This window comes from Cricetulus griseus, assembly GCF_003668045.3.
Source record: "Cricetulus griseus strain 17A/GY chromosome 1 unlocalized genomic scaffold, alternate assembly CriGri-PICRH-1.0 chr1_0, whole genome shotgun sequence".
In the NCBI taxonomy this organism is placed as follows: domain Eukaryota; kingdom Metazoa; phylum Chordata; class Mammalia; order Rodentia; family Cricetidae; genus Cricetulus; species Cricetulus griseus.
The window spans coordinates 183,346,262-183,358,968 of NW_023276806.1; the positions used below are offsets into that span (position 1 = coordinate 183,346,262).

General features: G+C 37.3%; 1 protein-coding gene across 8 annotated transcripts in view; it reads right to left on the reverse strand.

The window, feature by feature from the left end:
- Positions 1 to 12,707, reverse strand: part of Akap9 (A-kinase anchoring protein 9) — a 125,703-nt gene that overhangs the window by 43,062 nt on the left and 69,934 nt on the right. For all 8 annotated transcript variants that reach the window (XM_027391597.2, XM_035451964.1, XM_035451963.1 and 5 more), the window contains 4 exons: positions 6,958 to 7,120; positions 5,887 to 6,099; positions 2,574 to 2,806; positions 983 to 1,102 (listed from right to left, as the gene is read on the reverse strand). In XM_027391597.2, coding sequence (XP_027247398.1) covers positions 983 to 1,102; positions 2,574 to 2,806; positions 5,887 to 6,099; positions 6,958 to 7,120 — 729 coding nt within the window. The remainder of the gene's footprint in view (positions 1 to 982; positions 1,103 to 2,573; positions 2,807 to 5,886; positions 6,100 to 6,957; positions 7,121 to 12,707) is intronic.

Genomic DNA, 12,707 nt, shown 5'->3' on the forward strand with positions numbered 1-12,707 from the left:
CTCCCTGGAGCAGATTCAAAAGAGAATGGGAGATTAAATGGCAAAGAGTGAGTACAAAAGGCCTTTTATTGTATTCAGCCATCCTTTATGTGTGTGTCACAGCACACTTAGTGAAATCAGAGATCCAGTTGCAGGAGTCAGTTCTCTACTTCAACTTCCCAAGAACAGCTTATTTGCCTTGGCCGCAAGAGCCTTTACCAACTGTCTTATGATGACTGATGCTGTGATGAAATACCATGACCAAAACAAGTGGGGCTGGGGTGGGTGGTAGTGGGGGGATGGTGGCTTATACTTCCACATTACAGTCTTATCAGTACAGGAACTCAAACAGGGCAGGAACCTGGAAGCAGGAGTTGATGCATAGGCCATGAAGGGGAGCTGTTTAATGGCTTCCTTCCCAAGGCTTGTTTAGCCTGCTTTCTTATAGAACGCAGGATGGGCCCCACCCACAATGGGCTGGGCTTTCCTCTATCAATCATAAGAAAATGACTTACAGCCAGATCTTATGGACACATTTTCTCAACCGAGGTTCCCTCCTATTAAAATAACACTAGCTGTGGTCAAGTTGATATAAAATTAGCCAGTATACCCACTGAATCATCTTGCTAGACAGAAAAAAACTTCAAATCACTTTTATCAGGAATGAGAATAGAGAAATGAACACAGAAGTTTACTTAATTGAGTAATACATGGAGGGGAGTAATTTCAAATTTCAAACTTCTTCCTCCACCTCACGCCAGTACTGGGTTTTGAACAAAGGGCTTCAAACATGGTAGTTCAACACTCTGAGACATACTCTCAGCCCAATACACTACATTTTTATAGTTAACAGGCACCTTACATTTATATAATACCTTTTAAAAAATTTTTTGACAATGATATACAATATAAAGAATCCACTTTTGAGTTTTTCAAGATACCTTCTTTTACTCTCAAGAGAGAAATAAGTACAAGGGAGGGCATGCTATTACTGAGTTCTTACCTCTCTGGTTTGCTGCTCACTGACAGGCTGGAGTCGAGGTACAACCTTAAGCTGCTGTTCCAGCTTCTCTATTTCCAATTGGAAAGCATCTCTCTCATGCTCCCTATCAACTGCCTGTTCCTGAAATTGGATAATGACAACAGCAATGTCAATGATGACAATGTTGACACTGAGTAGGAAATAGTGGTGCACCCCTTTAATCTCAGTGATCGGGAGGCAGAGGCGGGCAAATTTTGTGAGTTTGACATCAGTCTAATCTAACGAGTTCTACACTAAGCAGCGCTTCATGGTGAGACTGTCTAAAAAACAAACATCAAATATTTACTTAATTATGACACTATTATTTATTTAAATGATATTTATGGTCCCATATTTCTTATTTCCCTTTAGCTAGAGGTTTAAAGATTATGTGCTGATACAGAATACCTAAAACCACAAGGGTTTAAGAAGAAAACACACTTAGATGGGTTATAGTACATTGCCTATTTGGGCTCTTCAAACAAAAACTAGAGTATTTAAAATCATCAACAATACTATCCTTTTTATTCAAATAATGCCAAATGCAGCATAGGAACAGGATGAAATTGTACAAAAGAGGAATCTATGGCTAATTCAGTGTTAGAACAGTTAAGAAATATAAATTAGTTTGTTTAATGCTATTCTAGACTTACACCTAAAAATACAAAACCAATTCTACTGATTCTCTGACAAGTGAAGATCACTGGCTGTTGTGGAATAATCTTTTTGTACACAATGAAGATGTGTTGCTCTCATTGGTTTAACAAAGACCCAAAAGGACAGTAGCTAGGCAGGAAGAGGTGGAGCACAAATTGAGGACAGGAGAGCGAGCTCTCTGGGACAAAGTAGGGCAGAGTCACCCACAGATGCGGAGAGAAGCAAGATGAGCATGCCACAGTGAGGAAAGGTACTGAGCAATGTGGTAGAACACAGGGTAGAAATATGGGTTAATTAAAGTTTCAAGAGTTAGTTAGTAACAAGCCCATGTAGGGCTGAGTATTGGTAACTAATAATAAGTCTGTGTGTGGTTATTTGGGACCTGCTTGGCAGGACAGAAATATGGACCTACACTTAGCTTCTAAAACCCTAAAGATGTTCTGTGTGAAAAGTTCAAACCAATGACATTTTGGGTGAGAATCATGGCAGCATGAGAGCTGTGCTAGTCCCAGTGCTATGTGTAACACGGGGAGCTGGGCTTACCTGCTGTGCAGGAATCAGTTTTAACTCTTACTGTTTTGGTTACTAGTAAAAAGCAAAGCCAGAAAAAGCTTAACTTTGAATTTGGAAAACCGAGCTGCTCAAGGTTATTCACAAACAATGTGTACTTTTAATTTGTCTTTTACAATACTTATGCATTAACACTTATTTGCTTTGTTACTAGGAACTCGACGCAAAGACTCCTGAATTTTAAGTAAGCATGGATGGTGTCAGCCTTAGTGGTCACCAGCCACCCACCCTAAGCACCCAACTACCCAGTTATCTACCTGTCCCATCTGTCTGTCCACCCAAATATCTGTCCATCCAAACAACCAAGATGTGGTTCCAAAATGGAGCTCAAACTGAAGTTACTTACATCAATAAATCTTTTAAGTTTTTCCATTTGTTTTTCCAGTACTTGGTTTTGCTGTCTTAGATCTATGAGCTCAGCATTTCTCTCTTGCTCCATTTCTATTAACTTACTGGTTTTTACTTCAACATCTACTTCTAAAATTTTCAGTTGCTTCTGAAGTTTGTTATGTACTTTTTCAGCTTGGCACTGAATTTCCAGCTTTTCCTTCATTAATTTTTCTGTCTCATGAAGAAATTCTGTTTACAAATGTGAGAATATACTTGGTTAAATTATGATTCATAATGTTATTATAATGAAGTAATGGACTAATATTTTAAAACTTTATCTTAATGAAATAAAGGCTGCAAATTACTTTAAATACATTAAAAAGTAAATACTTTCTTCTGGAAATATCAACCTATTTTATCCCTATAAAGGATAGCAAACTACTATTACATAGAATTAAGATAAATAAGAATTCCTATTATAAAATGTATCCTTGTGAGAACAATGTAGTAAATACAGAATAATATATTCTTATGATTGGGAAGAGAACAAAGTTCAATAGAATTAAAACATAAAACACTAACCACATTTTTGACCATATGCAAAACTAAATACATTCCAAAGCCAAAAGTCACCTGTATGTGCATACACAATGGTACAGTAAGCAAATACTGTTAAAACATTAACCAAGAAAAGGGGAACAGAAAGAGGAAGGAGATGTCAGTCAGGAATTCCGATTAGTCTTCTGCTTTATTACCTTAGATCAATATCCCTGAACTACCTTTTCATATTTACATGTTAGTGCAACAAGGGAACACAAGCATATATGGGAATCTATGTAGTTAGTGCATGAAGGGAAGATTCATTTCCTACTTCTACTACTTTTCTCCTGGGTGACATTTGATAAGATGGTCTTCAGCTTTGTTATGTGAGCAGTTGGGGATAAAATGAACTATTGCGTATAAAAATTAATATCTGGGGTATAGAAAGGACCTTTGAGGATTAGCTGTGGTTAATGTAGATGCTAAAGTATAGACAGCAAAAAGAAAAGGAGAAAAGAACCTTGTAGAATTTTTATACTAATTGATGTGCCAACACTGTATTCAGATCTGGGATCTATAGAAAATATCTTTTCTAAAATAATGCCATTAGTATACGTTAATATCAAAACAAATCAGCCAAAAAGCCTCTTAGTAAATAAATTGATCCATTTGATACCATGAGCTTACCCACTTTTCTCTTTTGCAAGGAAAACTCTGAAAAACATCAGAGACGAGTGAGCTTAATGCAATCAAACACAAAAATAGTTTGTTTCCTTTCGGTTGTGAGCTTAGCCTTTAACAGATAAGCCTTTGCTCCAGCAGGGGAAGGACAGAGAGGGAGAGCAAGAAAAGAGAAACTGATAGAGGGAGCCATTATGAGGCATCGAGAAACCATTATGAGGCATCGAGAAACCTGGCACTAGGGACATTCCCAAGAATCCACAAGGATGACCCCAATGAAGAATCTAAGCAATAGTGGAGAGGCTACCTTAACTGCCCTTCCCCTATAATCAGATAGATGACTACCTTCATTGGCATGATAGGGCCTTCATCCAGTAACTGATGGAAGTAGATACAAAGATCCACAGCTAAGCACTGAGCCGAACCCTTGGAGTCCAGCTGTAGAGAGGGAGGAGCCATTATATGAGCAAAGGGGTCAAGACCATGTTGGGGAAACCCACAGAAACAGCTGGTCCGAGCGAGTAGGAGCTGACTCCAGACTGACAGCTGGGGAACCTGTATAAGACCAACCAGGCTTCCTGAATGTGGGCAATCTATGGGGCCACTGGCAGTGAAATCAGTAATTATCCCTAGAGCATAAACTGGCTTTTGGAGCCCATTCCCTATAGATGGATACCTTGTTCGGCTGAGATACAGGGGACAGGGCCCTGGCCTTGCCCCAAATGATGTGACAGGCTTTGATGATACCCCATGGGAGGCCTCACTCTCCCTGAGCAGTAGATGTGGGTGGTGTTGGGGGTAGATGGTGATGAGGTAGGGAGGATGGGCAGTAGAGGGAACTGGGAGGGAACTGGGATTGGCATGTAAATAAGATTGTTTTAAAAAGAAAAAAGAAATAAAAATAATAATAATGAATTTTTAGAAACAAAAATACTTTGTTTCTTAAAGATACTCAATGTTTTCTTTTGAAAAACCCCAATGGTTTGAGGCTCTGTGCAAAAGCAGATGAAATAAGATAATGGTAACTATGAACCTCAGGTGTTAATAGCAAATCAAAACATATTCTTATTGTAAATTAAGCTGTGTTCTGTTAAAAGAAAATGAAAGAAACACAACAGAGAACTATAAATTAGAAATGTTAGTTGGAAATCAAGGGTCACCCAAACTTTGAGTTGTGAGTCTACCACCCAACAACAGTGCATGCAACTGTGCACACACCTGCTCCAGGGGCTGCATCAACTGCAGCATGCACTGGCCCTAGGAGAGTAAAGACAAAACTACAGTTATGTCTCCTGCTCCCGAAAAACGACAATGCAGACCTGCACACGGTAGAAATCTCTTGTCACTCTTACCCACAGTTCCATGTCTCTTGCACATTTTCTATCTATGACATGAGACCTTGAAACCTTCAATTCCAGCCCTAAACCTGTACCAATCTAATCTGAACACCCCCCAGCCTCAGGGAGAAAATGGAGGTTTTATTTCTAAGTTGATCAAACTAGAGAAACTCCATATTTATAGATCCCAACTGTGCATTTAAAATCAAAGAAGGTTCGATAAGCAGGATTTAAAGTTCATAGTCACCAAGACAGATATTTGTCACTCAACAAGCTTTAAAATCAAGATGTAAAAATTAGCCATTATGAAGTTAAATGATCTTTGAATCCTTCTAAACGAGATGTCAGATGTCTTCTGGGTCTCTCTGGCTTGCAAGCCCACACTGCCTACACCTGCTCATGACCAGCAGCAGATCAGGGTTCATCACATTCTCATGACCTCTCTCCCACTAAAAGAACTCTGTTTTACCTCTTCCCACAACATGCTGCCTCCTTAATTTTAGCTTTTTTCTTTTTGATGCACTCATTTGTGCATAAATAAATACTTCCCTTTACTGGTAATGGTTAAAAGCCTTAAAAGGCAGAATAGAAAATAGGATTCCATAAAAATGGCTAAGAATTCATTTGCCTTTAAAGTGTATTTCCTTATGTTTTTCCAAGTTTGTTATAAAACATACAAATAATGGCACAGAAAAGGATAGTCTGTCACATGAGAGTCTGAAGAATAAAAAAACCAGGAGAAGAACTATATGACACAGTCTCAGTACGTACGCTGCTCCACGGGGCCAGCAACTGCTCTCATCGCCTCCTTTTGCCTGGACAGCAGCTCCCGCTCCTCCTGCACCTGCTGCTGCTCTTCCTCTAGTTCCTGAAGTCTACTGCTCACGCGTACCAACTCCTGCTCTAGATGATCTATTATGTAGGATTTTTCCTGAATTTCTCTTTCAAAAATAATTTTTTCATCCGAATACCCATCAATAATACCTGTAAGACACAATGTAGGAGAATGGAATTGCTTCTAATTTAAATAAACCATTAGGCTTTGTTGTGTGAGACATCTCACTAGTATACCTTAAGCTAGCCTTCAACATTTCTATGCTCCTGCCTCAGTCTTCTAAGTGTTGAGATAACAGACATGTACATCTGGGCCAAACTTACCATCAGATACTAATATTAACAATAAAACCATCCTAGTAGCAAAACTTTCAATCACTTTGTCCTATTAAAAGCCTGCTGCTGAGCTTTACTGTCATGTTGCAGTAAGTTTTCTTGTTTACTGTACATGAACATGAAATCTCCCTAAACTGTCTAGTACTTTGCTAAAATCCCCAACACACATATGTAATTCAGTTTATTAAACACATGGGAAATAGATAGGAGCCTAAAATACATCAAATGCTTGTGAATTTAAATATACTAGAGAAAGTTGATACTGTAAGCAATTCTAGCAGGCAAGCACCCTCATCATCCTGAGAGAATAGAAGAGGGTTTTAGAGGTTAAAGCCTGCAATAACATTTAATTATGACCTTATACCATATTTAGTCATATATTGCTCTTTTTGAAGAAACTACCTCAGTCTCATCACGATCTACTTTTGAGTCATCTAAATTTTTAAATGTTACATCTAATTCTATAAATTCCTTTTATAACGTGCATGTGTGTTTGTGTGTGCATTCTTCAAGTTTTTAACTGCTTTTGGAAACTCAGAGGACAAACTATAACTATTTTTCAATGGTCACTTTAAATTAGACTGGGGGGTTTACAAACCTGGCTATACATCAAAGTCTCTATTGCAAGACTGAAACCTCTCCTATCTCAGTGACCAAAGGCAAGGCACTTACTTTCAGCTTTATTGAGTTCAACAGCTAGCTGCTCTCTGGTCCTGGACTCTTCTTGGAGACGCTCATTCAGTTCTTCTAGGCACCTAAGTGACTCTGTTGCCTCTTGTTTTTGTCTAAATGACTCATGTATCAATTCTGTTTGTGTAGCTTTTGCATGCTCAAGCTAAACCAGGAAGGCAAGAGAACACACAGGAAGGTAATTGTTGGAAAATCAGTGTCATTTTTCATAAACAATCAAAAAAAATCAACTAAAAGATCTAAAATAAAGACATCTTATTAAATTATAGACAAATACTTGCAGCACATGTTAACAGCAGGTAGGATAAGTCATACCAGATACACACTTTCTGTAAGATATATATATATATTATATATATATATATATATATATATATGTATGCCAGTTTTGTTAGGCTACAGAATGTGTAAAGTCAGTGGACATACATTCTATCATACAATTGAGGTGCAGAGCTAGTGAAGCAAAGCTCTCTGTATTTGCCATAGACTTCCAGAGAACTATGTGTTTCAGGACAAACCTTGAACATCCTGACTGTTAACTCCTTTTGCACTGACTAATAGATGTCATGAAAAATAAAATCACAGGGGTGCCACAAATGAAACTGTAACATATATGCTTACTAAATAAAAGCTTTGTACTTCTGAAAGAATTTGCCAAAATAATAATAATAAAATAACTGTAAAGCTTCTGAAGATATTCCACTTATTGAAAAACCATAGGCTACAGAAAAATTAAAAATCCAGTACCCTTCAAATGCTATCAGCACACACATTCCTGGATGGCAAAGATGGCAAAACAGACTGGAGGCCCAGACTGGAAGCAGGAGGTAAATGGGTCCTGTTTCAGCTGTGTGAAATCGAAGAAAGGTATTGTCCCTGCTTGTGTCATCTGGGCCCCTAAAGGGCCTTCCTTGTTACCTGACTCAGTCAGTATGAATGTGAAGCTTCCAAAAACAAGTAGCTGTATATATCTGCAAAAGGGTCACAGCAAGTCTTGGGAATCTGTAAGTATGTACTTTGTGAATCTCCAAGATAATAACTACCAAGTTTTCAGTTTTAAATTTAAAATAGTAAATGATTTCTAGCTTAAATATAAGTAATGTCTCATAAAACACATTAATATTAAGATATCACTATATAATTCTAAATATAAAAATACAATTATAAACCAACAATATATTAATATAATTAAATGTATTTTATATAATTAATTATAGATTGATACAATGGTTAATATATATAATATTTAATATTACTTCTGTGCTTCACATCTGAGTAATATTTACAGTAAAACACAGACTGTAGTGTCACTAAAACTTAAGGTCACTCTAAATCAGTGGTTCTCAATCTTTCTAATGCTGCTACCCTGTCATATAGTCCCTCATGTTGCAGTGACCCCTAACCATAAAGTTATTGAAACTCTGATCTAAATAAATGTCCAAAATATCCACATGCAACTATTCTTGTTTTAATAGGAGGTTTAAAATACTACTTAAAACATCATTTCAGTAAGAATTCATATGAAATGGAAAATATATCACCACAGAAGAATAAAGCTTTATATAAACACCTTTAATTGGGAAAAGGTTTATTCTTTTTAAATGTAAAATACACATTTCTGGAGATTGCAAAGAAACATGGCCAGAAAGTATGAACTCATCTGTACACAAATCCCTTTTTAATTGAATTGCAACAGCTATTTCCAAAAGTACCAATCACTTCTGCATGTGCACATGTAAATCTCTCCAGTAAATTACTTAATTGATACCTATGAAATGTGTGAACTCTCTAAGAGTTCAGAGTTGTAACCAACACAGGTTCATTTCTTTCCATATTTCAAATTTACAACAGAAATTCAAAAAAGAATTTAAATAAAATAAAATCCTGCTTTATGTGAGTAAATTGCCAAATCCTTAATTTTATCTGTCATTTCACAAAATTTAAGCTGGTTAGCATGACTGTACACTTAAAAGTTTACAATAAGAACAAGAAAAGCAAAACAAAAAAGTTGAAGCAATAAAACTGAATAAAGCTACGAAACAAATTAGGATAGCACACTGGCTTCACACTTGACTGGGATAAAAGATGCTCTTCAAATTTTTACCTAAATAATGTACACTTGAATTTCTCCCACCCAAGTAGGACATGACCGATTCCTACTATGTGCAACAACATGAAATCTACAAAACAGTAAAATAAAATTCAGAGCTTTCACTTTTCAGCAAACACATTACACTATGGGTAAAGCATTAGTAAATATTCTGTCACTTTAAAAATTGTTGGTGAGGTAGCAAAACTATTCTGAAAACCATATGGCATGTTAAATATTAGCTAAGATTTACAGCTAAAGCCATGCAAGTCATTGAAAAAAAAATGCTGAACCGCCTGTAAAGGACATTCACAAAATATATAAAGATCCTATGAACCAGAAATCCTGAACATGCAGGAATTTTTACAGCGAGCATTTAACCTTAACTCTGTTTACAAAATATATTTCATGTAAAAGCTGAAGTCTATTTCTTTATAGACTTAATAAGCTTACCAAAACAGAAACAAGTCTCTTGGGTTGCTAAAAAATTCAGAATACAAGCTACAGCCAATAAGACATAAGACTGTAAACAAGCCACAATAGGCACAGCCATTCACTAGGCAGTCTTAGGCAGCATAATAGCCATTCTCTCAAACACATTTATTCCATTTTTTTTCTTTTACGTTTGGATCAGCATTACAGACAGACACACCCAATCTTAAGGACAGGAAGGATCTTTCTCAATAGCTTGACTGGTACTGACGAAATCTACTATTTAGCTCATTGTACTATCTGAAGTGAAAAGCAGTGAAGCTGGGGTTCATTGAACAAAAGTTTAGCACTTCTGCCCACCTCAGGTGTGTGAGCAGTACAAGCACCTATAGCAAAGCAAGAGTCTGTTCCATTCAACCCCCACAGAGATTTTCTACTCATTACAGTTTACTACATTTCTAAAGTACTATTGTATATATACTTACTGAATAAGGAGGGGTAGGTAGTGAAATTTTAGAAAGAAGTTTTAAGACGTGTCCATCTCTTTTGTGAATAAAATGACAAATGGAAATATTGACAATTATTGAGTTATTTTCATCCAAATGTTCAGATGGAGGATAAGGATATGGCAAAGGCACATGAGATTCAACTTCATAAATGTCTCCTTCCTGTTCTTCCAACCAAGGGCCACTGAGCTGGACAGTAGCCAAATAGGTCCTATAAGAATCCATTCTAGATAAGGCTGCCTAGCTTCTTCTATTCCATCAGTTTATTTTATTTCATTTTTACTACATTACAAAGTTCCTTTTAATTTATTAAGACATTCTATACTACTATAAAATTTTCTTTTTAGTATTCAAAAGTAAATTCATATAAATTGAACAACAAAAAGCTCATACACAGTTCAACTTACATAACAAAACAAAACACAACCCCTACAAAAGTCCATCAAGTCAAAAACCAAAACAGAAACAAACCCAATAATAAATACAACATAAATAGTTCCAATGAAAATAATTAAATCATTGACAAATGAAAGAATAAAATCATAAAGATCTAATTAGCCAAGCAATAGAACTGTGCTCAGTATCCAATGTGTCTAAGGTTAAGTAGACCTTCCAAGTAGATCTTGGCAGTCAAGGTCGGCTTGCAAATCTCCATGGTAGCACTTCTGAGAAGTGGTGCTGAATTTCTCTTGCTATTCAAGCCTCACAATTCACAAGGAAAATCTCCTCTGAACTGAGCTATTCAAATAAACACCATGCTGAGCCAAAGGTCTCAGTCAGTGTCCCCTCAGTAAGAGGCCAGAGGGTGTGGTTAAAGACTGTACCTATAGACACATGGACAGGTGGAATGGAAGCACGCCCACACAAAAGCCTGCCTACCAGGATACAAGTTCCATGTCAGAGCTTTGAAAAGGGTATTTAGACAAGTTTATAATGCTTCGGAGATAAGCTAGTGTTTTTCCATCCCACTAAAATGTTGCTTGAAGAATATAAAATAGAAAGTATGGTTGTGTTCACATTACTAATTCAAGTATATCAAAATATTACTTAAAAACTGATTTAGAGCCTGGTTGGTATTTCCTTATAAACAAGACATTTAAGAAGCCACTGACCTATCCATGTTTTGGTTACAACCCAGTTTCAGTTTCTAGAGTGCATGATAAAGAAATTTTCCTTTGTGAAGCTGTATTATATATAATACTTAGCAATTACAGCAGATTGTAAGCCCTGACATTAAAGCCCAAGTTTTGATCAACAGCCAGTCTCTGGTAGCTCCAAAAATGGAAGTAAGGATGAGTAAGACAGCCACTCAAAATAAAAAAGATAAATAACTTACATAAAAAATATACCTGATAATTAGATTCTCAATGACAGTTGCATTAAATAACAGACATTCATTTTGATACTTTTGTTTTCTATTCTGTAACTAAACATGTTAAACCCACAAAAATCTTCATCTAAATGGAAAAACCTATCCTAAAGCAAGCAGGTAATGCCATGAAAATTGGTTTTATAGTCATTCTCATTGCATAGTCTGTGCTGGCATTCAAATTCTTCCTAGCAAACTAGCAAACAGGGCAAGAAAAACAAAAACAGAACACTATCACTACTCCCCTACACACATGACTATCTATTTATCTATCTATCTATCTATCTATCTATCTATCTATCTATCTGAGAGGGAGGGATAACAGTAGAAAGGGGAGAGAGAGAGAGAGAGAGAGAGAGAGAGAGAGAGAGAGAGAGACAGAGACAGAGAGACAGAGACAGAGAGACAGAGAGACAGAGAGACAGAGAGACAGAGAGAGATTTTCCATAGGAAGCCGGAAGCCCCAGGAACCTAGGGTGATGGCTGTGGTTGGATAGCGGTGAAGCAGAAAGATCTCCACATGTTGGGCACTCTTGTTTGTTACAGATGCTTATATCCTCAAGTTGTTGGAGATGTCTTATTATTTATACAAGATGGGGGAAAAATCCCACTACTTCTGCAGTTAAAAGTACTTTTACTTTTTTGTGTGTAGTGGGGGTGAGGGGGTGGGGGAGGGGAGGGGCACATTTATATGTGGAAGCCCCAGGTGGAAGTCAGGAGCCACCCTGAATTACTCTTCCATCCTGTCTGTTGAGACAGGGTCTCTCCTTCAAACCCAGAGAGTGCCAGTGTGGCTTGTCTTGCTGGCCAGTATGCTCTAGGGATTCCCTATCTCTGTCTTCTGGGACTGGATTTACAGACCAGCCACCAATCCCCCCCACCCCCTCCACACACACACACTCTAGGGGATCTCAACTCTGACCTGTGTGGCAAGTGCTTTAAAACTGAGCATCGCTTTGGCCCTACATTTAATTTACATTTAAAAATATTTGAAACCAGAAGAACTACTTCAGGTGTGCTCCTCCACTGCTCTCTTACTACTTGAGATGGTCTTTACTGAACTTGGCTATGATGGTTAGTCAGCAAACCCTAGTAATCCTCCTGTCTCTCCCCAGCACTGGGATTATAGGAGAATGGGGCCATGCCTGGCTGTTTACAGAGTCACTAGAGATGAAAATTCAGGTTCTTGTGATTGGGTCTGAGAATACTCTTATTCACTGAGCATTTTCTCAGCCTCTCTATTATGTCCAGCATAAACATTCTCCTTTAAAATATTCTTTCCCAATTTTCTCTGCAACCAGCTAATTTTGATAATCTAGCATTCTGTTTCTCCTTT